Source organism: Solanum tuberosum, unplaced genomic scaffold, assembly GCF_000226075.1.
Source record: "Solanum tuberosum cultivar DM 1-3 516 R44 unplaced genomic scaffold, SolTub_3.0 scf00669, whole genome shotgun sequence".
Lineage (NCBI taxonomy): Eukaryota > Viridiplantae > Streptophyta > Magnoliopsida > Solanales > Solanaceae > Solanum > Solanum tuberosum.
The window spans coordinates 1987-29490 of record NW_006239620.1 but is presented as its reverse complement, the minus strand read 5'-3'; the positions used below and the strand labels follow the sequence as shown (position 1 = coordinate 29490).

At 30.9% G+C, this 27504-nt stretch overlaps 3 protein-coding genes across 3 annotated transcripts; 1 reads left to right on the top strand and 2 right to left on the bottom strand.

The window, feature by feature from the left end:
• The first annotated feature begins 10308 nt into the window (after positions 1 to 10308).
• On the top strand, positions 10309 to 11040 carry LOC107058923 (uncharacterized). Its single transcript, XM_015305166.1, has one exon. It carries the CDS (start codon positions 10309 to 10311, stop codon positions 11038 to 11040), a length of 732 nt encoding a protein of 243 aa, XP_015160652.1.
• A 7205-nt stretch (positions 11041 to 18245) lies between these two features.
• Positions 18246 to 18752, bottom strand: LOC107058922 (acylsugar acyltransferase 3-like). Its single transcript, XM_015305165.1, has one exon. It carries the CDS (start codon positions 18750 to 18752, stop codon positions 18246 to 18248), a length of 507 nt encoding a protein of 168 aa, XP_015160651.1.
• A 6691-nt stretch (positions 18753 to 25443) lies between these two features.
• Positions 25444 to 26852, bottom strand: LOC102598379 (salutaridinol 7-O-acetyltransferase-like). Its single transcript, XM_006366905.2, has one exon. The coding sequence runs from the start codon at positions 26850 to 26852 to the stop codon at positions 25491 to 25493; it is 1362 nt and encodes a 453-aa protein (XP_006366967.1). The 3' UTR covers positions 25444 to 25490.
• Between the last annotated feature and the right edge of the window lie 652 nt (positions 26853 to 27504).

Here is a 27504-nt window from a genome sequence, read left to right as displayed (position 1 = left end):
TTTAAACTCATATATAGCACTATAGTAGTGTATTATATTGATTGAGGTCGGAATACATATTTATATATATATATATAACATGGTATACCTTATTGTTTAGTCAACGACATACATAAGTCAACATAATTTTGTGTATACTTTCATAATGAATTGTCATTATCATCACAATCTCCAATTGCTAGGACCAATATGGAAATTTCATTATGAGATAATCATTTTTTTTTATATTTCATTAACTAATTATCAAGTTCCTTACCTTTTTTATTATGATGGAAAGATAATAAACATTATTCCTTTTTAAGCTAGTAATGGATGGAAACAATTTAAATAAGTCTAGATTTTTTAAATATTAAAGTCAAAGATCCTTAACTATTTCTCACAATATAAATAACACCAACACCATCTCACTTATCACAACAAATATACACATTAACTCTCAAGTATTTCTACTAATATAAACATGGCCATCAAGAGTGTTTCACTTCTTCTTTTTACGCGCCTTATACTTTTCATAGGTATTTTTAATCTACATTAATTAATTTTTTTTATGTTATCTCAAATCATTTTCAATTCTCATATATTTTGGCATTTTAATTTTGGACCTATTATTTTAAAATTTCAATTGTTTTTCATGATAAAAATCTAAATGTCAAATCGATCAAATTTGTATCTTAGATCCATCTTTTTATAATTGTGCATCTATCATCTCGAAATTTTGAATACGTCTCTGTTTGTAGGTTGCAATAATATAGTCGATGCAGAAAATTCTGAATACGTCTGTGTTTGTAGGTTGCAATAATATAGTGTAGGTTGCAATAATATAGTCGATGCAGATGGAAAGTGTTGTTTGGATCACCCAGATATAAGTCCATGTATAGCAGGGAAAGATGATAATCCAGAAAACGATGGCAAATGTTGGAAATTTTGCATTGATTCATGTGAGCGTGGAGGAATTTGTAAAACAGTCGGACAAAAGACTTTATGTCATTGCACATGTTCGTAGTTTAATTTCTACAAAAATTTAAATATGAAAGTTATATTTACATTTATTCATTAAAGGGCATTTTCGTCCTTTTCGATGAATCATAGTGAATGTTTTATTTCTATAAAATATGTTTCTTTTTAATAGTATGAAGTTCAATGAATTTTCTTTTGAAATAAATTTAAATTTATTCCTCTTAAGGTAATTACGATAGGAGTTAGGAATTTAGTCAATAGAATCTGTTCCATTTGTTCCAAAATGAATCTAGTCAATAGAATCAATTCCATTTGTCCCAAAATAATCATTTAACTAAAAAAAGGTCTATTGAATAAGTTACTCTTTCTAAGTGTTCAGTTTCGTATTAATTTATTTGGTATATTTTAACTTGACATAAAATTTAATAATAAAATGAAGAACTTTAAAATTTGTGATCTTTAATATGCCATAATTTTGGTGGATTATAAGAAAGAAAAGGAGTCTGATATACCCCCATTTTACCATTTAGAGCTTATATACTTGTTAAAAAAATGAGTTATATTTATCCTATTATAATACAAATGACTTACATATACCCTTTTTTCTAATAGAAAAAAATAATTAATAATTTATAATTTATTAAAAGAAAACATTTATGTCGGCGTATATTTGATTCTTCTCACACATATTTTCTTTTTGCTTCTTTATAGAAACGTCAATTTGAATTTATTATTTTGATTGTCAATTTTTATTTTTTCACTCGCTTTCTTATAAAATTTATCATCTATGCCCAAGCCTTTTTTTTTACATATACAAAAAATAAATTTCAATATAGCCAACAAAAATATTTTTACATTTTTTTCTTACTTTTTTCTCTTTTATTTTATTTCTCATATTTTAAACTAAAGAATAAAATAAAAAAATAAAATAAGAATAAGAAACTCAAATAATGATAATCTAAGGAGTAAAAAGAAAATCATGTGTGAAAAGGATCAGTTATCTCTCTACATGAATTTTTTATATTAAAAATAAAAAAATAACTTTAAAGCTAATCTTTTCATTTCTGTTAGATAAAGATATACACGAGTCACTTTTGTGACATATGATTATATGTGAGCTATTTTTGTAGCGAAAGATATATAAAAATATCAGAAAAATTAAAATTAAAACATATATCAAGATTAAGAGTATAAGCACATGTAATGGACTAGAGATATTATTTGTTAAATTCAGAACCTAAATGAATACCTCAATTTGATCTGTTCAATACATACAAAATGTACTAACACAAGAAGTTGAAATTTTTTCATTCCCATAATTTAGATCGAATTATATTCAGAGAAGAGTTTAAAATACCCTTAAATTATTGAAATTGGTACAAAAATACCTCTCGTTTACCTTTTAGCCTCCAAATACCTTGAAATTGACCTTTAGGGACCTATAATGCCATTTTCGTGACGAATTAGTTTATCTAATTAATAATTTCATTTATTACGTGATGTTATCTAATTGAATGAAAAATTAAGAAGAACTTTCATAAATAGTCATTATAATAAATTTAATTATGCTTCACAGGCTCCCAGCTATAATTTACATATTTACATAATTATTAGAATATACCCTTTATGATACTTTGTATTTGTGAGTATATGTATACTTGATTGATATAATAAAGGGTGTAATAATCCTCATGGTTATTTTTCGATTTTTGTATATTACGACTGTTTTGCCCTTTTCCATAGTTTTTATGTTGCTATCAAATAAACTTTCATGATGTGCTGTTTTTTCTAAGATACGTGTATACCTTTATCTTGGTACACATATACATAGATATTAGAGCTCCATCTACTTTTTTTAAAAAAAAAACTAATACTACTATATAATATAAATCAACAGAAAGTTTTCATAATATTTATTTGATAGCAACATAAGAAAGTTTATCATAGTGAAAAAAAGGAAAAAAAAATCAATGGAAGCAACAAAAGAGAGGAAAGAGCAAATGGAAAAGAAAGAAGATCCTATGGCCAAAACTAGAGAAATTATTAGAGAAGCTATTATTAGTGATGGTCAAAATTATCCAAACACTAATAATATTATTAAGAAGAAAGAAGGTGTTGAAGAACTTGAAGATGTTTTAGTTTTTTCAAGAACTGTCCAGAAAAGGGACTCTTCACTTGTGTGAGAATATCTAGCTTTTGCATGACTCGATTAATTTTACGGGATATCTTTCGCCTTTTACTAGTTCCTTTTATTTTTTGTTTATTTATGTTAAGATTTTCCTTGTTGAGACAGAGCTTTGATTTGTATTTATAGTTTGATGAAATAAAATAAAATAAACATGGTCATATTTCGATTCCTTCTTATTCTTCCAATGTTAGAATTATATTTAGGGTTCATTTGTCGACACCTTCTTGACAAATGGGAGGGAAATGTTTATCTTTTCCTTTAAGAAATGGGTTTAGAATGATATGGGTAAAGGGTTTAGAAAGGATGGGTCGGTAGTTTTTCAATCAATTAGATAACACCACGTAATAAATGATTATTAATTATATAAACTAATTCGTCGCGAAAATGGCATTACAGGTCCCTAAAGGTTAATTCCAAGGATATTTGGAGGCTAAAAGGTAAACGAGAGGTATTTTTGTATCAATTCCAATAATTTAAGGGTATTTTAAACCATTCTCTGAATATAATTCGATCTTAATTATGGGAATGGAAAAAATTTAACTTCTTGTGTTTGTACATTTTGTATGTATTGAATGGATCACATTGAGATATTTATTTAGATTTTGAATTTAATAAATAATATCTCTAGTCCATTATATGTGCTTATACTCTTAATTTTGATATAGTTATTATGATTTATGCAGTTTATTTTATTATTTTAATCATATAAAAGGTGATAGTCCATTACATGTGCTTAAATACTCTTAATTTTGATATAGTTATTATGATGTGTAGTTTGTTTTATTATTTTAATAATATAAAAGGTGAGACTCTATGATGAGTTAAAATATTCCTAATGGATTGAATAATGATAAATTACATTCGTGAAATAATAATTAGTCGATAGAAGTTAGAATCATATCTTAGATATAAGAAAAAAGACACCCCTTTATGATTGTTTATAAGTTGTCATGTGAAAATCCTACAAGAATAAGGTCGAAGCCCTTGAATCTAAGATCAAGTCCAGGATCAAATTCAAAATTTAAGATCAAGCTCAGAAACCCTTGAACTATATCTGAGAATCAGAGGAATAATAGAGATTGTAACACTCACACTTTGAAATAATAAATACGGTTGCGATATTCTTTCGTTCTTGATTATTATTTTCTCAACGTGAATTTTATTGTCTACCGTATATTTGTGATCTTGAATAATGTTTCCGTCGTGCATATTCTAACATAAAATACATCGGCCGAAGCAGTAAAAGGAATGCAAAAAGGATAGCTCCCAAAACAAACAATTAAGGAATGCAGCCAGGACAACTCCCAAAACAAACGATTCGTACATATGAGATTATAAATACAAATAAAATAATCAATCATCTATGGTAAGATTAAAATGGGTATATTATTACAAGATTAAGAGAAAATACACATATTGCCACTCTCGTATGAATCAATAACTAATAGAAATAGTACAATAAAAAGTTACCAACCGAAAAGCAATCGAAAATCAAATGTTAATAAGACTGAAATTTTGAAGCAAATGTTAATATGATTTGTAATTTTGAAGAGTTACATCAAAATTGAAGAGGTTCAAGTGTGTGGGATAAGTATTGCTGGTTGTACTGATGAGAAATTTTGAAGAGTTACATCAAAATTGAAGAGGTTCAAGTGTGTGGGATAAGTATTGCTTGTTGTAACGATGAGTAAGAAAAAAGAGGCTGTTTTGAATATTTGTGAATAATGAAATCTATCGTAGATTTAAAGATGAATACGACAATATAAATTGGTATTATAGAGAATATAAAGTGTGTTGCACGTTTTGGACTAACAAGATATAAGCCCATTAAAAAAAGAGGGCAAAAATCCAATCGATGATAACATTACAAATGCATAAATATCTATTTTTGATAAGCCGCTTATGAGATTTCTCAAAAAAGTATATAGCTTTAATTATTAGCTTAAGATTTAAAAAAAAAGAGTATAATATAAATATAAAAGATTAGTAGTGTAAACCTATATATATATATATATATATATAAATAAACGCTAGTATGATCCTTTTTTTAAATATTTATTATTTATATTAGGATAATTTTACAAAACATAAGCTTTTAAGTAAACAACAAATATATGATAATTATGTTATTATTTATATTGGTGTGAGTTAATAATAAGATGTTGACACGTATGTAATATATTGTCTTGCATTGATTTATAACAAATTTTATTTAATGTTACAAAGATTTTAATAATTTTATTCAAAGTCTAAAATATTAGAGTAAAAAATTTATTCGTTTTACTATTGAACTGCCTTCCTAGACTTTACTTAATTTCTTAGTACTCTCTCCGTCCCAAAAATGGTTGAACTATATGTAATGTTCTCTCAATTTATTACGGAGGTCCTCAAAAAGTTTCTTTTGAAAAAGTTTTGGGGTGCCCCAAGGCATCAATCGATGGGCTAATACACACGAAAAAAATAAAGAAGTCGCATAATTTCTAAAAGTTGGCTTGTAAATGTAAAAATATGCTTTAAAAAATAGTAGGACTATACATAATGCTCCCTCAACTCATTACAGAGGTTCCCATAAGTTTTTTAAGAAAAAATTTCAAGGTCCCCCAAGGCGCCAAATCCATAGGCTAATACACATGAAAAATCAAGAAAGTCGCGTAAATCCTAAAAGTTGGCTCGTAAATGCGAAAAAATATGCCTTAAAAAGTAGTGGACTATACATAATGCTCCTTCAACTCATTACAGAGGTCATCATAAAGTTTTTTTTATAAAAAAATTCGGGGTCCCCCAAGGCGCCAAATCCATGAGCTAATACACATGAAAAATCAAGAAAGTCGCGTAATTCCTAAAAGTTGGCTCGTAAATGCGAAAATAAAAAATGGTGGGACGATACGTAATGCTCCCCCAACTCATTACAGAGGTCCTTATAATTTTTTTTAGAAAAAAATTTGGGATGCCCTTAGGCGCCAAATCCATTAGCTAATACACACGAAAAACCAAGAAAGTCGCGTACTTCCTAAAAGTTGGCTGACAAATGCAAAAATAAAAAAATGGTGGGACTATATGTAATGCTCCCCCAACTCATTACGGAGATCCTCATAAAAAAAAATTTAGAAAAAATTTTGGGGTGCCTGGAGGCGCCAAATCTATGATACACACGAAAAACCAACAGAATCCCTTGATTCCTAAAAGTTGGCTTGTAAATTTGAAAATATGCCTTAAAATGGTGGGACTACACGTAATGCTCCCCCAACTCATTACGGATGTCCTCATAAAGTTCTTTCAGAAAAGATTTCGGGGTGCCCCAAGGCAGTGGCAGAGCCAAAAATTTCACGAAGAGTGTCTAAGAATCGCATAGGTATAAAAATTAATTTGACGAAGGGTGCACTAAAACTTTGTAAATCAAACAACGTAACATTAACAATTTCTTTTTAATTAAACAATATACTAAATTTTTTAAAATCAAACTACGTGAAATTTTGCTTGAATGTTCATGTTTATTTAATAGAAAGTGAACGAACAAAAAAAAAAGAGGAAGAGGAAATTCAATTATACTTCAAGATTTCATCATTCTTTGGTGAATTAACAACGAGATATGAAAAATAAAGAGTAAGATTTTTAATAGATAATATTAGTTTTGAATTATTAAAAAAATAAATGATTTATTTTCTCTCACCCGTATTTAGCCTTGGACGGAATTCACTGCCCGATTTGGGCCGCATTCCCAAACAACCCGACTTGTAGACAGCGCCTCGTGATGCGATAGGGTCCGGGCACAACGGGGCTCTCACCCTCTCTGGCGCCCCCTTCCAAGGGACTTAGGCCCGGTCCGCCGCTGAGGACGCTTCTCTAGACTACAATTCGAATGACGGAGCCGCCCGATTCTAAGGCTGGGTTGTTCCCGATTCGCTCGCCGTTATTAAGGGAATCCTTGTACGTTTCTTGTCTCACTACGTCTCAATCCTAAACTTGTCAAGCAAGGTTTCCCCCAACCAAAATCAACTTCATTAATAGGGAACCTACACAACTTGATGCCATGCACACATCCACTTGTTCATTTTCTTCCCATTTTTGTATTTCTTCATGAAACTTGGATGCTAGGGAATATATGTCATCACTTGGTTTCACAACTGATACATTGGTTTTTTGTATTACATCCTTTATCAATAGTAAAATGTCTTGTAACTCCATTCCTGTTTCTCCCGGTATGAATTTGACTGGGACTTCAAGAGCGAAATTTCCAAAGGAGTTTTCGTATTTTGGAAAGTCAATCTTACCACGTAAATTCACAGGGACACTAAATAAACAAGGTCTCAAGCGTCTATTATTTTTACGTTGAGAAATATTGATTAGAGTCCTCCATAGAAAAACAATCACCAACTCAACTCGTGATGGTTTGAAATAAACCACTCCAACATTTTCCCTAAGTTTTGATATCACAATTCACAAATTGATTTATGACAAACCTCCTCGCAACCATTTGAGCAAAATCATGATAATGATCATCTCTAGGAGGCTTGACTCTTTTTAACAAATCATTATCACTTGTTGGTGGGAAAATAGTACCAAAATCATCAAAGGTGAAGCAATTGATCGTATCGGAATGAATATTAATTCCCATTTTACTCATAAATAAATTTCAATGCTGTGAAACCATCAATAACCGCGTGTTCAGTGCTCATAGATAAAGCTAGCCCTGTACCACAAGTAAACTCCGTCACTTGCACTACAACTAATGGAGTGATAGACAAATTAGAAACTCTATGATTGATTTTTGGGCAAAAATTTAAAGTTAAGTCGATATCTTTTTGTGCATCCTTGAGGAAATCACAAAATTGAGAATCAACTTTTGCCTTTATATACAAAACACCTTCATCATGTTAATTGATTGATTGACCATCAAACACCTTCACTTTATATACAAAACACCTTCATCATGTATAATGGAAATTTTAGGAAAGGTGGAATATTTGATTGGATAGAAAAGAACGCAAGGGACGTGCATTTGGAGAGCAATTTGATCAAAGAAAGATAATTTGTAATTTTTGGGGTGATCAACATTATTATCATGATTTGAAGTGGGGAAGGATCTTATGATATCCTTGGAAAGAATGTTAATCTTTGTAAGAGACTTAGAGTCCATTATTTGATTTGAAGTTTTTTGCTATGATATCTTCAAAAATCATGTCACTAATATATAGCATACATGCATCTAGATAAGATTCATGTGTTATTCATGTATTAATTTTATACGGTGTTTGGTTGCATTTTTTGTAATCCTACATAATTAATACCGACATAACTTATGAGGGAATTTATGTATAAGTTATGCAGGATAGAAGGTGAAATAAGTTATGTGGGTATTAGTTGTACATGTATTAAAAAGATAAATTACACATTTATCCCTATTAATTTATTTTTAAATCTTTTTTATTGAAAACTTTACATTACTATTCTATTTTCCCAACTATTTTTGTTTCTTGTTTTTTTTTGTATACAAACAACTTTTTATTTGTTTTCATTTAAAATCAAAATATAAATATTTATTAATATTATAAATAGGAATGTATAATTTTGATAGTGCATATGCTAATTATATATTCGCATTATATATTACTAAATATATCCACATATTTAATTATCATGTATTAATTTTTTATTTAGAACGTGAATCTATATATAATTTATAAATTTGGTATACTAAAAATGTACAAACAACACATGCATCATATTGATAGAAATTTACATTATATAAAATAGGATAGTATAATGTACTTGAAATATATTAAGTATTTTATTCTTATAAGCTTTAAATATTAAAAAAACAAAGAGAAACAAAAAACAGAATTCCTAGTTAAGTATAGAGAAATTTTTATTTTTTTATTTTTTTTAAGGGAGAATAAAAAATTTATGAACAAAATTAATGTTAAAAAAATGGCAAAAGTTAAGGGGAGGATCAAAAGTGCACCAATATTGCAAACATGAGGGACTATTAGTGCTCTATGTAAAAACTCAAGGATGACTTTGAGTCTTAACCCAAAGATGAGAGACTATTTTGGGTCTTCTCTCACTATTTGCTTACTTATTTTATTTGTAAATAATATATATTAATTTATATTAAAATCAATATTCAATAGTTAATAATTCATGTGATGTAATCTCTACATAACTAAGTAATACTTACATAACTAATACTCACATAATTAATATCCACATAACTAAACCGTGCATAACTAAACCATGCATAACTAATAATACCTGCATAACTAAACCCTGCATAACTAATACTTGCATAACTAAACTTTGCATAACTAATACTTGCATAACTTTAACCAGTAACCAAACTACCCCTTATTGACAACAGACACGTGTAAATTTTTTTATAATATACCTATTTATAATTGATGGTAGTTGGGGTAAAGTGGTTGAAGTTCAAGAAAATTATTTAAAAAAAATAATGAATGGGAGCTAGAAGTAACAATGGCTGAACTAAAAAAAATATTCCATCAGTATACTAATTTTCTGATGAGAGCTAGAAATAGAAAAAGCACAATTCAAGTAGATTATAGATCCAGTCCAAAATCAAAACAAAAGACATTCAAGGGACTCAAAGAAGAGAAAACATTCAAGTATCATCCAAAATGCTCTAAATTGGACATCACACACTTATGTTTTGCAGATGACTTGTTAATATTCTATAGAGGAGATCTCAATTCTATCCAGGCCCACCAAAGATGTTTCTCACAAGTCTCACAAGCCTCAGGATTGCAAGCAAATCTCAATAAGAGCTCAATTTATTGTGGGGGAGTCCAACTAGAAGTGAGGCAACAAATCAACCATCTACTTGGCTACAAAATGGAAGAACTACCTTTTAAGTATCTTGGGGTGCCTCTTTCAACCAAGAAGTTGACAGTAGTCCATTGGTATCCTCTCATTGACAAAATCATGACAAGGATTAGCTCATGGACAACTAGGAAATTATCATATGCAGGTAGAACACAATTGGTACAAACTGTGTTATTTGGGCACAACTGTTCATCATTCCTGCAAAAATAATCAAACTAATTGAGGGGCTATGTAGAAGCTATTTGTGGTCAGGTGTGGGATATGTTACTAAAAAGGCCCTGGTAGCCTGGGAGAAAGTGTGATGTCCTAAATCTGCAGGAGGTATGGGGTTGATTAATATGCAAGTCTGGAACAAAGCTGTTGTGGCCAAATTGTGCTGGGATTTAGCAAATAAAGAGGACACGCTTTGGATCAAATGGATACATCCGTACTATATAAAGGGGCAGAGCAGTTGGCAAGCCAAACAAGCCAGCTGGATGATAAGAATAGTAATGAGTGCCAAACATACAATTGATCAAATCCATCTGATGCAGGAGAAGAAATGTAGTATGATCAGGCAAATTTATCTGTATATGATAGGGGAGCTGCAAAGGCCTGACTGGAAATGCCTCATGTTCAACAATGCAGCAAGGCCAAAAGCTTACTTCACAATGTGGCTTATGCTTAACAAGAAGTTAGCAACGGTTGACAAGCTAGCTAAATGGGGTATGGAAGTAAATAAGACTTGCATTTTATGCAAGAAAGCAAAAGAGACTATAGAGCATCTGATTATCCAATGCCAATTTGCTAGGAAGCTATGGGAAAGGTTGTTTACATTGAGTCATCAGTTTAGTGTAGTACCAGTGACATGGGGACAGTTTATACAATGGAGTATTCAACATGGGAAGGGGAAGACTAAAACAACTCAAATTTTCAAGATTATATTGGCTGAAGGAATCTATGGGCTGTGGATTGAGAGGAACAACAGAATTTTCGAGAAAAAGAGCAAAATGGAGGAAAATGTAGCCAAGGAGATAGCCTATGTGACTATTGCTCGAGCTCCAGCTAGTATGTAAATGAATTTAAATTCTGAGTAATAGGATGTAGAGTTAGAGGGTAGTTTGATGTTTTACTTTTTGAGAACAAAGCATGCTGTGATAGCTGCTTGATTTGTAATGTTTTGCCTCTGGTAATTAATAAAATGTTAGTTACCCAAAAAAAAAAAAGACATGAAACAAAAGAGATAAAAAGACCAAAAAAAAAAACATAATATATAAACATGATATTTAATTTGACTTCAGCTGATAATTATACCCTTTAACTTTGAATATGCACAAGTAGACACTTAAACTTGTTTAAAATTGAATAAGTAGACACAAATATGACACAAAATTGCCACATAGGACGAATGTGTCTATTTGTCCAATTTTATACAAATTAAAATGTTTAGTTGTACACACCAAAAAATAAAAGTCATAGCTATCATTAAAGCCAAGTTAAGAGTCATGTTTATGTATTATGTAAAAAAAAAAAAAAAAACCAAGTGGTCACCAAATAGGAAAGTGACTGAACAAAAAGATCTCTTATTAGCCCCTCAATAAAACACTATTTTTTCACGTGTTGGTAAATTATTCATTTTTAACGTAGTTAGAAAAATAATTTTTTTTTTTTTTTTTATCTTTAGCATTAATTATTTATTCTACAAATTATTTCAAAAAAGTTAATATTAAATACAAATTAATAGAGGTAGTTGTAGATACTGAAATTTTGTGGACTCTCCAAGATGTCTTCCGTTTGAGTTGGAACTTCACAAAGTGTGTTCAATTTCAATTAGGATTCTTGAAGGCTCCTCAATTCTAAACCTTAGTTCATGCCTATATAAATGATATTATATTCTCTTTAAGTGGCATCTCAAATATTCCAAATTCATGAAGTATTTATAAAGAGATCAAAATCAAATCATCTTAATTCGAGAATTATGTCACTAACGATGCTCGAATTATGAAGATCAAGTCAAGTCCAAATCACCTTAATTTGAGAAATACGTCACTAACGACCCTCAGATATATTATAGAAATCAAGTCCAAATCATTCAAATTTGAAAAATACACCACTAACGACCCTCAGATATATTATAGAAAGCAAGCCCAAATCATTCAAGTTTGAAAAATACACCACTATTTATCAATAAAATCATATTTCTTTATATTTATCATCTAAAATAATGTCATTAATAATTAAGATCAAGATGTGTCACATCATATTTAATCGCTTCACCGATACTTCTTCAACTTGTCTCTCCGTCTTCTAACATCTGTCACTGCACTGGCCACTGCCACAGTGACCAAAATGTCATTTTATTAAAATCAAAACGGGCCCATCATTGACCAATATTCTAATGGATTCGATCAAATATGGAAACAAAGACAAAAACAAAAAAGGAAAACTTTGAAAACCCTAATTCATTGAATTGCAGAGGCACTGTTTCGTACCCTAATAAAAATATCAAACTAGCTCATAAATGTTTTTATTTGGGTTGGAAAGGAGCTAAAAGTTTCTTCTTCTAAAAAATATCTGAAGCAGAAAATTATTATTCTTTCTTGATCAAAATATCACTGTCATATATGCATATTTACAAATATATTTTTTAATTATTGTGATGATTTTTTCGTATGTAGTGATTATTTAATTTGTGGAATGGTTTTAAAATTATTTTACTAGATATTTTTAATTATATTTAAATCATTATGTCAATATCATATCAATATTCAATTTTTAAATTTTTTTATCTATGTCACGATCCAAAACGAGTCATGAGTGGCACTCACACTTAACTTCCTAGGTGGGCGAACAAACGAATTTAACCCCAATTTATATTAGCTGTTCAACTTACGAAATACAACCATAATGCAGAAGCTCAAACCTTAATAAAGTAGGTAATAAAAATCCTTTATAGTCAGTTACATATCGATTTCCCAAAACCTGAAAGTCATCACATCAATGTCATCTACTCTCAAAATACCAAGTCTAAGCGTATTAAAGACACCAGAACAAATAAATAGAATAGTCTATGTTCAAAAATTAAGGACATCATGCCATGACTGAGAGAATTCAACATGAGCTAGAAGGAATAGCTCACCCTGAAATTTGATGTGTTGGTGATTGGCTAGAGCTAAGGGCGAGTCGAAGTCGTTGGTATGCTTGTTGCACTCCACAAAAGGAAAAACAAAGGAAACACAAGTAGGGGTCAATACAAAAAACATGTACTGAGTAGATATCATCGGCCGACCCAAAATAGAAACAAATATGCATAAAGTGAGAACATGAAATCAACTATAGCACTTAGCAGGTGGCATACAACAAACAACATGAACAAGTGACAACGGTAATGCAGCAAGTACGTAATCAATCAACAATATCAAGAACACACATAAGGACGCATGCCTCCACACCACACTCTTTTGGAAATTGGGTTCTTTGAGATTGAGTACATTAAGTTACTTTTATATGTTTTCTTTTAATGTTACTGTGTCGGAACGTGACACCCAATCCAATAATATCGTGCCGGCTCATGGCACCCGATCCAAATATATCATGCTGGCTCGTGGCACCCGATCCAAATACATTCATCATTATTTTCATCGCTTTCCACTTCATTACAATATTTCACCAAGCCTTCTTTATTCAAGGAATTACTTTAATAGAACAAGTTCAAGATTATAGATTTTGCGGTGTTGGGATTACACGCAAATCACATACAACACATAAATTATTCAAACCACAACAACCAAGTACATAGAAAATTTCACAATATCACTCAATACTATTGAGAGTCTCTCATCACATAGAATACATCATGATAATCTACCTCAACTGAAGAACGAAAGTCGAGCAAGCTAATTCCCCAATGTTTTTTATTTCCTCATTGCGTCCAAACGTTTCCAATTTATCAAGTATACAACATTCATAAGCACACAAATCTGTAGACACCCATATCATTATATATCTCACCTTGACTCAAAAACCCACTAAAATTTATAATTAATTTTCTATGTTTTGATACTAACTAATATACCAAGTGTCATACTTCATAATATTCAAACTTAGGATTAAGTCTCAATTCTTTCAATTACTATAACTTTAAAGGTGTTCATATAATAGAATACACATAAATTGAGGTGTTTCATATTTGTAGATTGTAATCATCAAGAACAATTATTACTATAGGAATAAATAGAAAATAAATAGTTAATTATCTTAAATTTCTAAAATAACAATAATTTGAGACAATTCATCTTAGAAATCAGGATAAATACTTTGAAACGAGAGAAATAAAGAGAACATTTATTGAGTATGGCCAAAAGGCCAACAACGACCATATATTCAGGTAATCGCACATGTGAATCATGTGGAGAATAAAATGTGTGGTAGGTACACTAAAAACCAATTACTCTATGGTCCCAAAATTTTGTCAGAACACGTAGTCGAGTATTGACAAATGATTTAATTGAGTAGAAAAATAAATTAATTGACAACTGACACATATCAACTTTTATAATATAATATACCTGTCTATAATTGATGATAGTTGGGGTAAAGTGGTTAAGTTCAAGAAAATCAATTCTTAAAAATAATGAATGGGAGCTAGAAATAACAATGGCTGAACTAAATTTTTTTCCTGATGAGACCTAGAAATAGAAAAAGCACATTTCAAATAGATTATAGATCCAGCCCAAAATACAAACAAAGACATGAAACAAAAGATATAAAAAGATGACGAAAAAAAGAGTATAATACATAAACATGACATTTAATTTGGTTTTAGCTAGTAATTATGCCCTTCAACTTTAGATATGCAGAAGTAGACACACATGTCTTACATGTCATAATACATGTAGGACACCACGTATGACACAAGATTGTCATGTAGGATGTCATGTAGGACGAATGTATCTATTTGTTCAATTGTGGATTCTAAGCCTAGTTCATGCCTCTAGATTGGATCCATTTAGTGCATTTCATATTAACTTTTTATTTATTTATTTATTAATAGTGACCAACACGCCAACAACAACATATCTAGTGTAATTCTATTAGAGTAGGTAAAGTTTTCACATTGGTTGAGAAATGAACTGGTGGTCTGCATATATGAATTTGGATCCTCTCCTCATAAGCTAGTTTTTGGGGTTGAGTTAGGCCTAGTTAGGGGTGTTCAAAACCAAACTGTAACCGTAGGTGAATATTAGTTAATCAAATTCACTGCGACATAAATTATGGGGCCCGTGCTCCATGGGCGGACCCATCCTTGGTCAAGGGGTGTCAAGCAATAACCCTTCGTCTGAAAATTACATTGCTATAAAAATTATTTTTTTACTTAATAAATATATATATAAATATTAACATATCTTGAAACAAGCTGAACATTTAGTCTAATAGTTAAGGGGTTACCAAAGATAACAGAAAACAAGTGGCCACCAAATAGGAAAGTGACCGAACAACAAAGTCGAAAAAGGCTACTTTTTCACTTTTAATATACTTTGTTCTTTTTTATATGTAATTCTTATTATAAATAATTAGTCTATAATATTTTATTTGTCCGATAATAATTATCCATTATATTAAAATAGTTGTCTTATAATATTTGTCAAATTTAAAAAATCAAGAGATAATTCACTTTTTGTATCTATTTACCTTTGTTATTAAATATTATTTATCATCTAACACATTTTTAAAAGCATTGAACTTAATAAAGTCAAAGGATAATATAGTAATATTACCCTTAATTATTTATTATTTTTTAAGAGATGCAGACAACTATTGTTGGACAGAGATTGTACTTGTTATTTCATAAAATTAATGCCTAAATTACAATATTTGATTTTGAGGTGTTTATTATAATATCTCCTAATCATGTCATTAATATATAGCCATCATGCCTCGAGATTGGATTATAGTGCATTTTTATCGACTTCTTTTATTATTATTAAAGGTGGCCAAAATGTCAACAATAATATATTTAGTGTAATTTAATATGAACTGGAGTTTGGAGAGGTTAAAATGTACGAACACATTATTCGTTTCTCGTAGAGCTAAATAGATTGTTTTTTATAGACCCTTCACTAAAATAAGGTATGCCAAACAATCTAAAAAAAGGGATACGAATATGAGAGCAATAACAACAACTAATCGATGTGAAATTGGGAGTGTTACACAATAAATAGGAGAAAGTACAGTAACGAAAGCAAGATAATGCAATAATCAGAGCACAAAAAACAACAATGAAAATCAAAATTGAAGAGCAATAAATTACTACAACAATAACGCTAATACTACTAATAAAAAGACAGGTCAAAGTATGACCACCAAGCCCTATCTGAAGAGAAATGAGAGAACGCTCAACTATCAACTAATCTTCTATCCTAATCTACGATTGAATAAAAATTGATCATCGTCGATCGTTAAAAATTCTATCGTTAAAGGTTAGCGACCAAATTACATATTCGATCGTTACGTATTATTTTGTGACAACAATTAATTCAATTGTTATACTTACCATGATCAAATTCCTCTTTGTTAATAGTCATTTAGTTGTTTAAATCTTAAAGTAAAACAACAAATTTCAGTCATTATAAGTAGTTTTAGCAACTACATTTTATCTTTTCTTCCTACTGGTAAACTTTTAACATCTAAAATGTAGTAATTATTTTTCATCATCTAAAAAATAGTACATCTTTGTTTTTCATATGAATTCAAGCACACATGGACATTTGTAAGACATACACAATCATTGTTACACCAAAATCTCATAGTTAATAATTATAAAAAAAGAAAAGGTAACAGTAGCCCTCTAGACTATATATAACTGAATTTTTAGAGACACACATTAATTAAACTAAGGTCCTATTACCTCTCTGAACCCATTTTTTAAAAAAAATATTTTACATCTTTTTGACTTACGTGGCATCCAAATATCTCTCACGCGGTTCAACTGTGTGAAGTCACGGAGTGTGCCACATAAGTCAAAAGGTGTACAAAATTATATAAAAATGAATTCAGAGGGATAAAATAGGACCTTAGTTTAATTAAGGTATATCTCTAAAATTTCGATTATAGTCTATTATACACTGACGATGCACAAAATTTAAACTCTTCCACCTTAATGAACATTGGAGAGGAAATGATTTCCTTAATTAACCTTCTGTCATATCATGGTGACCTCATTTAATAAATAATTATTTACTCTCTTCGGCTTAAATTATATATCATATTTTCTTATACTTTATACTTTTCATAGGAAAACATTAATTTGGAGGAATTTTTTGCTATTTTACCCTTATACATATCTTAAACTACAATACGTTTTTAATAATACTTATGCAAGATGTTAAAAGTAGGTCACAAACAATTGATTTAATGATTTTTTATTACGCTAAAATAAACGTTTAAACGAACACACCAAGCAATAAAAATACAGGTAGAACATTATTGAACATCAATACTATGATGTCCAAATAATAGCAATAAAGCTTTATTCAAGTACAACAAAACTTCAAAATGTCTACTCATCACAAGTGAAAGACAATACATCTTTGTCACATTCAAACATGTCCATGTAGTCTTTCTTCAAATCAGCTTGAACAATAATTTCAGTCCCACATGGTGTATCATACAACCAAAACATATCACTACGTCTCAATCCTAAACTTAGCAAGCAAGGTTTTCCCCAACCAAAATCAGCTTCATTAATAGGGAACCTACATAAACTTGATGCCATGCACACATCCACTTCACATCCACTTGTTTATTTTCTTCCCATTCTTGTATTTCTTCATGAAACTTGGATGCTAGGGAATATATGTCATCACTTGATTTCGCAAATGATACGTTGGTGTTTTGTATTACGTCCTTGATCATTAATAAAATGTCTTGCAACTCCATTCCTGTTTCTCCCGGTATGAATTTGACTGGGACTTCAATACCGAAATTCCCAAAGGAGTTTTCGTATCTTGGAAAGTCAATTTTACCACGTAAATTCATAGGGATGCTCAATAAACAAGGTCTCAAACGTCCATTATTTTTAAGTCGATAAACATTGATTAGATCTCTCCATAGAAAAGCAATCACCAATTCAACTCGTGATGGTCTGAAATAAACCACTCCAACATTTTCCCTAAGTTTTGATATCACTGATTGATTTATGACAAACCTCCTCGCAACCATTTCAGCTAAATCATGATAATGATCATCTCTAGGAGACTTGACTCTTTTTAACAAATGATTATCACTTGTTGGTGGAAAAATGCATGGTACCAAAATCGTCAAAGGTGAAGCAATTGATCTTATCGGAATGAATATTTATTTCCATTTTACTTACTTTAGACCACTCGTAAACAAATTTCAATGCTGTGAATCCATCAATAACCGCGTGTTCAGCACTCACAGATAAAACTATCCCCGTACCACACGCAAACTCCGTCACTTGCACTACAACTAGTGGAGTGATAGACAAATTAGAAACACTACGATCGATTTTCGGGCAAAAATTCAATGCTAGGTCAATATCTTTCTTTGCATCCTTGAGGAAATCACAAAATGGAGAATCAACTTTTGCCTTTATATACAAAACACCTTCATCATGACAATTGATAGATTGACCATCAAATGCCAATCTACCTGATGCTGGATAAACATGAGTTAAAAGCTTGGACAATGATTGTTCATGTATAATGGAAATTTTAGGAAAGGTGGAATATTTGATTGGATAGAAAAGAATACGAGGGACGTGCATTTGTAGAGCAATTTGATCAAAGAAAGATAATTTGTAAATTTTGGGGTGATCAACATCATTAACATGATTTGAAGTGGGGAAGGATTTTATGAGATTTTTGGAAAGGATTTTAATCTTTGTAAGAGACTTAGACTCCATTATTTGATTTTGAGGTGTTTGTTATAATATCTCCAAATTATGCCATTAATATATAGCCATATCATGCCTCGAGATTGGATAACCCATTTAGTGCATTTTTTATTGACTTATATCACAATTTTTTTGTATTTCCAAATTATGCCATTAATACATAGCCGTATCATGCCTCGAGATTGGATTACCCATTTAGTGCATTTTTTATTGACTTTTTATTATGGCCAATTCAAGATTCTTTTGCATGATTCTAGGAGCGATTTTTGCGATTTGATTTTCCTCATTTTTATGAATATTATATTTGTATATATATTTATATTTTCATCTAATTTTATAGGATTCGATTGAAAATTTTGCTTTTCATGAAATTATATTGCGTTTACACTTTCCTTTCCATGGCAAAATTGCAGATTATTAGATAATAAGGGTGTTGTCAATGAGGTAGCATAAGAGTTTTCTTTCCGAGATTAATACCTAAGTTAACACCAAACATCAAGTATTATAGGAAAAAATTGACCAAAAAGAGATTGACGTTTGTTCGTTTTTTAATTTTTTATACAACGCAATACTTGCACACTTTGATATCTACACATTCTTTTATTTTCCATTTTTCTTGTTTAACATTGGTATATTCATTTTTTGGTTAACAATAGTGTATCCATTTTTCAAATTATCGTGTTCATATGTTATATTGTTATACTTTATCGTATTTGATGTATTAATACATTGAATTTTTATAAATACTTGTATTCTTGATATATTAATACTTTAAGTTTTGTATATAGAGATACCAATTTGAATTCAAAGTATTCATGTGCTAATTGTACCAATAATACATTTTCCTTATTTAGATATTGTAATTAAAACTGTATCAATGTATAAATAGAAAATAAAAATAAAAAAATACAAAAATAAAGCGTAAGAATAAAACATAAATTATAGTCATTTTTGTTAAATAACATATTTATAGCTATTGAACTTCAATAACTCTTTAAATATAGTCATTTATGTAAGTTGCTTTGAAAAATGTATTAGTTACTGAATAATATAATTAATACTAGTATTTAATGTCATGGATAAAACAGACACATAAGATAAATTATCTTTTGATTTTTCTAATTGAACAAATATTAATGGACAATTATTTTTAGTATAGTGAACAAATAAAAATAAATGGAGATAGTAAATTTAATAGGACGGTAACTGTTGTAACTTGTAAGCATGTGCCATATTTAATAGGAGTGTTGTATTAAAGTGTTGCACAAGTTTTGGCAAATTAAGTAAGGATATAAATAATATTAGTGAAACTATATAACTTTTTTGAGTCCACCACCAAGGCAGCACGTTACAAGAAAAATGACCTTTAGCAAAAGAAAATTTTATTCATTAAAAGTACAAATTTAATCGTTAAAAGATTATAATGATTGAATAAACGTTAAAAATTCTGTCGTTAACGGTTTAGCGACCACATTACATATTCTATCATTACATATTATTTCGTGACAACAATTAATTCGATCATTACACTTACAACGATCAAATTCCTCTTTGTTAATAGTCATTTAGTTGTTTAAATCTTAAAGTAAAACAACAAATTTCAGTCATTATAAATAGTTTTAGCAACTACATTTTACCTTTTCTTTCTACTGGTAAACTTTTAACATCTAAAAAAATAGTACTAGTTATTTTTCATATGGATTCAAGCACATATGGACATTTGTAAGACATACACACAATCATTGTTACACTAAAATCTCATAGTTAATAATTACAAAAAAAAACAATAGTATCACATTTAAAAACAAAACTATTAATCAAATTTGTATGAAACTATATTTGTCTCCTAAAAAAAAGCAGAAATAAAATTATAACATTTATAGAAAAAAACACATCTTAAAAATAACCCAAACAAATTAGAGAATAGGTCTCGCTTGTGCATCAACTTGTTCTTTTAAAATTCATGTTAGTTTAAAATCTTGATGTTTAATCGTTAGTGTATATTAAATGAAATATAATGTGCTTACGATGAAAATATAGTTGGAGGATAAGGTACACGGCTTTATTGAAATGTCTATTTAATCAAAAAACGTACTTTATACTTCTTCCATAAAAAAAAAAAATTGTCTAATTTTCTTCTTAATGAAACAGGCTCTAAGCAGATTATCAAATCTAATTAATATGTAATTGTGAAAAAGGGTATTTTTGTAGAAAAAGGTATGCTTGTGATGGAATGTTCAAACTGAATGTTGAAATGAATAAAGTTTTTGTAACACTGCAATTTTTTTTCTAAGTTAAGACCAGAACTATTATTCATTTACATGTAAGGTCGTATCGGATGATTCTTAAATTGCCCATATGTGTAAAGGTCAATTCTTTAGTTTGAGAATGATTTTGGATATCAATTAAGGTCACTAGAATCTCCTAGCACAAAGTTGAGTTGAATGTTTCCTTACCGATTAAATTTTGTTGTAAGATTCTACTTGGGTTAACTTCAAATGACCATATCTCTTAGAATATAAATAGTTAATTACATATCCAATAACCTATCAAATTAAAGGTATTTGAATCTTCTTTCCAACGCTACCAATTTCGCAACAATACAAGTTTTGAGTAAAACGTTATGACCATTTTAGTAACCTGATACAATGCAGTGACGAATTAGCTGACGGAAAAACATTAAAAGGGGTCGTTTTTGTTTTTTACCTCTAAGAAAACCCTAAACAAATTTCTTGACTAATTAAAGACTCAAAACAATCAGATTTTCATTTCTATTAATGGGATAAGGGTCTGAAAAATACCCCAACTTTGGTCGGATTTGTTGTTGCGATACTAAACTTTCATAAGGACCTATTACCTCCCTAGACTATTTAATACCGTATTTTTTACCCCATGAACTATTTAATAGTGTATTTTAAAGGTATATATGTGCCCACGTGGACACATTACTATTTATAATTTTGCATTATTTTTTATGTCTATGTGGGCAAATATATATGTTTAAACTACGATATTAAATAGTTAGGGAGGCAATAGGTCCTCATGAAAGTTTAGTATCGCAACAACAAATTCGACCAAAGTTGGGATATTTTTCAGACCATTATCCCTCTATTAATCTCTCATTCTCTTCTCTCTCAAACCCTAAGGAAAACCTTAAGAAAAATCAAAGCATAGGACTTTCATTCAAGATTCTTCCAATCTTTTTCAAGATTCTTCTTCAATGTAAGTCATTCTCCAAGAATTTCATTATTTACAACTCAAATTCCTTCATACAATAATAAATCATTAATGAAAATCATAATTCTTGACCATAGAGTTTTCAAGAAAGTAATTCAAGAATCTCAAGAAAGATTTTCTTTATTGTTCTCCTTCAAGCTAGGGTTTCAAGGTTTCTAATCAAGTTCTTCTTCAAGATTCTTCAAGAACCTGGTTGTTCGAGGTATGTAAAGCTATCATAGTGTTGGACTAATTTGTCACGACCCGAGCCTACACTCTGGACGTGACCGACACTCGAGAACCATTGGTGGTCCCCAAGTAAACCCTCATCCTGACTGACTACAAGCGGAAAACTAACTCAAGCAAAATGGGAACTCCAAAAGCATAAATAACTTTAAAAACTCAATTTGAACTCACCTCCAATAAATGTTTGAAAATAATTAACAAGTTATAGTTAACCGTCTCATGTCCTCAAAACATCTCAACAACAAAAGAAATAATGAGAGACTCCTCGACCTTTTGACTATCTATGAAGCCTCTAATACTAAGATAGGTGTAAGTATTATCGAAAAATTCTTGAGTTTTAGCCCCATTCTTTAACAATGGAGGTTTTGAGTTCATGAGGTGAGGGTCTTGCGTATCAGTGTTGTTTCTTGGTAGATTTTGTGTGGGTTTTCAATGAATTTCTGTTGGGTCTATAAATTAAAGAGAGTATGGAAGAAACCAATCGATTTTAGATGAGTTAGGACTTGAAATTGAGCAAGAAAGTTTGTCAATTTTTTGGGCAGGGACATGGGGAGGCGCGCCACCATAGCGCCTGAACAATTGTCCAGTAGTTTGGGGCCTGGCGCAGCGCGCCCCAAACACTAGTCAGAAGTTTTGGGGTTGGCGCCCCACGCCTCTCAGTGCGCCAGGGTCGCCAGGTTCTTTTCTTCTCCATTCTTCGTCCTGTATGCATTCTTTCAAATCGTACCTACGTTTTCTTCTTGATTTTAACTCTTAAAGTCTTCATTAATCCTTGAGAAACTCTACATGTCACATTCTCATGTCTTCATTTACATGTCAAAGTAGCGTAAGATAAGAGAAAAGTTTAAAGGTTATATTTCATAAACACTTAATAGTTTCAAATGTTTATATATCTATATATGTACCTATGTTGATTATTGGACTTGAAAAATAAGTTCATAAGTGCATGTTTTCAAGAATGTAAACACGTCCAATGTTTTGAAAAAAAGCATTTCAATTAAGTAACAAGTCCATTCTTTGTAATGGGTGAATTGTGCATAAAGTTATATCACTTATTTTGGAAGTAGTATTGAGCACCGAGTTGGGTTAGAGTCTCATATGATTAGGAAGACCCATAAAACTATGTAGCCAACATAGGATAGGATAGCATTGATTCTTCATGCGACTCCTCACTGCCTCTGAGAAGGCTATTAGATAGATCCATAGTCACGATATCGTCATATACTCCGACAAAGTATAGGATGGCCTTTGCAACATGGGTGAAACGTTGTGTCATTGCTAGGCTCATGGTAATGGTTGTCGGTTAGAGAAACTCCTGACAAGTAAAATATATTATTTTCATGTTGCTTTCATTGCTAAGCTCATGGTAATGGTTGATCCAGTTATGTTGTTTTCAGTCATTCAAGTCAGTAAGTTGTTAACTTTAACCTTATAAGTACATTCAATGTACTAACGTCATTCGACCTGCATCATTTTATGATGCAGATACATGTGCTCATGATCATCAACAGGTGCTTCGTTGAGATCACTATTCACTCGCATACAGTATTTGGTGAGGCCTCCTTTATTTCAGGAGACTCTATTTCCATTCGGTTTAGTAGTTTTGGGAGGTGTCATGGGTCTTGTCTCGTCATCTATCTTAAATTGTTAGAGGCTTCATAGACATATTGTATTAGATGTTTTCATTATTTTCTCAGAATGTTTTATTTAACTAATGATTCATGTTAAGTATTTGGCAAGACAATATTTTAAGACTTTCTTAAACGACTAAGCGTTCATCTATTTTAAGCTTCAACGTATTTTTTAATGTCATGTAAGTCATATATCAAAGCCAAGGGTTCTCTTGGGGATCAAAAATGGTTCTTGAGTGCTAGTCACGTCCAAGGTGTAAGCCGGGTCGTGACAGATAGAGATCAATAGGGTAAAGTTTTTGCCCCTCATTCTAGAAACTGAACATATATGTAAATCTCTCTGAAGTGTATTAGCATAGGTCATAGACACAATTCTGATATTAAAAACATCAACAAAATGTTGTAATGACTGAACATTGAGGAATACGCTAGAGTATGAATGGATTGATATAACACTATAAGTCTTTCTGAACACATCACTATCTGATTCTCAACACTTGACTTTGTTTCTCGTCTCATCATCTCCCCCTTAAGTCTGAGCTGACACTTTAAAGCTACGAACCCCATACAAATAAATCTCACATTTAAATCGTTTATACTCAACGTTCCAGACTCAATGGAACCGTCAAAACTAGAATCTGAAGTCTCTTTGACCCGACATCCGTGAAAACCACAAGAAAATAACTCACGTACGCTTAAAAAGGTTAAAATAAGTTCGGAACCTCTCAAAAATCAACCAAGACCTCACCTAGGCCTAAAATCATCCCTCAAATCCAACGGAACTCTCGGAATCCCGATCGGAGCATCCAAACCCCGAATGTTGGCCAAAATCAACCCAAAGGCCAAATTTTCACATTTTCACAACTTAGGACCTCAAATCTTCAAAAAGATTTGAAATCTGACACCAACAACTCTCACGGATCAGATTTCACATTTCGGGACTGATGGAATCGATGGAATTTCATTTTGACACTTGGAACTTCAAAACACCCCAAAAACCACTTTCTTAACAACTTAGCCTTTAAAACTCTCAAACTTACCAAATTCTCAACTTTTAACTCAAAGATCAAAACCAACCTTTCAAACTCAATCAAAAAGGACTCGGGGTCGATAACATGAGGGGCAAACCGATAAATTTATGAAACTTTTAAAAAATGACCGACCGGGTCATTACAATTTTACTTCTTAAACTAACTTGCAGTTACATCAACTAGTGTGTCGTAACAATCATATCAACTAGTGTGTAGTAACAATCGATTGTCGGTTGACGAAAAGATTTCAATTTACTCCACCCCTCCTCTTGTGTTTTAGTAAAGTGTTTTATCTAATAATACTTATGCAAGATGTAAAAAGTAGGTCACAAACAATTGATTTTTATTACGCTAAAACAAGCGTTTAAACGAACACATGCACCAAGCAATAAAAACAAAGGTAGAACATTATTGAACATCAATACTATGATGTCCAAATAATAGCAATAAAGCTTTATTCAAGTACAACAAACACATGAAAATGTCTACTCATCACAAGTGAAAGACAATACATCTTTGTCACATCCAAACATGTCCATGTAGTCTTTCTTCAAATCTGCTTGAACAATAATTTCAGTCCCACATTGTGTATCATACAACCAAAACATATCACTACGTCTCAATCCAAAACTTAGCAAGCAAGGTTTTCCCCAACCAAAATCAGCTTCATTAATAGGGAACCTACATAAACTTGATGCCATGCACACATCCACTTGTTCATTTTCTTCCCATTCTTGTATTTCTTCATGAAACTTGGACGCTAAGGAATATATGTCATCACTTGATTTTGCAAATGATACATTGGTTTTTTGTATTACGTCCTTGATCAAAAGTAAAATATCTTGTAACTCCATTCCTGTTTCTCCCGGTATGAATTTGACCGGGACTTCAAGAGCGAAATTCCCAAAAGAGTTTTCGTATCTTGGAGAGTCAACCTTACCACGTAAATTCACAGGGACGCTCAATAAACAAGGTCTCAAACGTCCATTATTTTTACGTCGATAAACATTGATTAGAGCCCTCCATAGAAAAGCAATCACCAATTCAACTCGTGATGGTCTGAAATAAACCACTCCAACATTTTCTCTAAGTGTTGATATCACCGATTGATTTATGACAAACCTCCTCGCAACCATTTCAGCTAAATCATGATAATGATCATCTCTAGGAGACTTGACTCTTTTTAACAAATGATCATCACTTGTTGGTGGAAAAATGGTACCAAAATCGTCAAAGGTGAAGCAATTGATCTTATCAGAATGAATATTAATTCCCATTTTACTCACTTTAGACCACTCGTAAACAAATTTCAATGCTGTGAATCCATCAATAACCGCGTGTTCAGAGCTCACAGATAAAGCTATCCCCGTACCACACGCAAACTCCGTCACTTGCACTACCACTAGTGGAGTGATAGACAAATTAGAAACACTACGATCAATTTTCGGGCAAAAATCCAATGCTAGGTCGATATCTTTCTTTGCATCCTTGAGGAAATCACAAAATTGAGAATCAACTTTTGCCTTTATAAACAAAACACCTTCATCATGACAATTGATTGATTGACCATCAGATGTAAATCTACCTGATGCTGGATAAACATGAGTTAAAAGCTTGGACAATGATTGTTCTAGTCGTTCATGTATAATGGAAATTTTAGTAAATGTGGAATATTTGATTGGATAGAAAAGAACACAGGGAACGTGCATTTGGAGAGCAAATTGATCAAAGAAAGATAATTTGTAAAATTTGGGGTGATCAACATCATTATCATGATTTGACGTAGGGAAGGATCTAATGAGATTCTTGGAAAGGATGTTAATCTTTGTAAGAACCTTAGACTCCATTATTTGGTTTTGAAGGTGTTTTCTATAATATCTCCAAATCATGCCATCAATATATAGCCTTCATGCCTCAAAGGTTGGATCCATTTAGTGCATTTCTTATAACATTTTAAAAAGAAATTAAAGGAGGCCAAAAGGCCGATGTAATCCTACAAGTGGAGTATGAGAAAAGTAGAATATATCCATAGATTATCCCTACATCATAAAGATAGAAAAGTTATTTCCAATAAACCCTTGACTAGAATAAGGTCTTCCAAATCGTCTAAAAAAGGAGATACAAATATAATAGCAATAACAATAACTAATCAATGTGAAATGCAATAATCTGAGCATAAAAAATAACAGTAGAAGTCGAAATCAAAAAAAAAAAAATTACAAAATAATACTAATCTATAATATATTAGAAGCATGAAGATTCTTAGAAATGTTGTTTGAACCTTTTGTCTTCCTTAAAAGACTTTGCTTATACAAAATTTTATTTTCACTATATTTTTTCATATGTAAAGTAATATAAATCTTTCCCTAACCTTTAGGATTTTAAAATCAATTAAATATTATTTCTTTATTTGTACGGAAAAATATTAACAATAATCACGGTAGGAAAATCCTAATTTGTCATGGGTTCGAAGGGATATGAACTAAAATTTTGCTTACT

Coding starts and splice junctions, on each gene's coding strand:
- LOC102598379 (XM_006366905.2), bottom strand. CDS start 26,852: ATGGAGTCTAAGGTTCTTACAAAGATTAACATCCTTTCCAAGAATCTC.
- LOC107058922 (XM_015305165.1), bottom strand. CDS start 18,752: ATGCACGTCCCTCGTATTCTTTTCTATCCAATCAAATATTCCACCTTT.
- LOC107058923 (XM_015305166.1), top strand. CDS start 10,309: ATGGGGTTGATTAATATGCAAGTCTGGAACAAAGCTGTTGTGGCCAAA.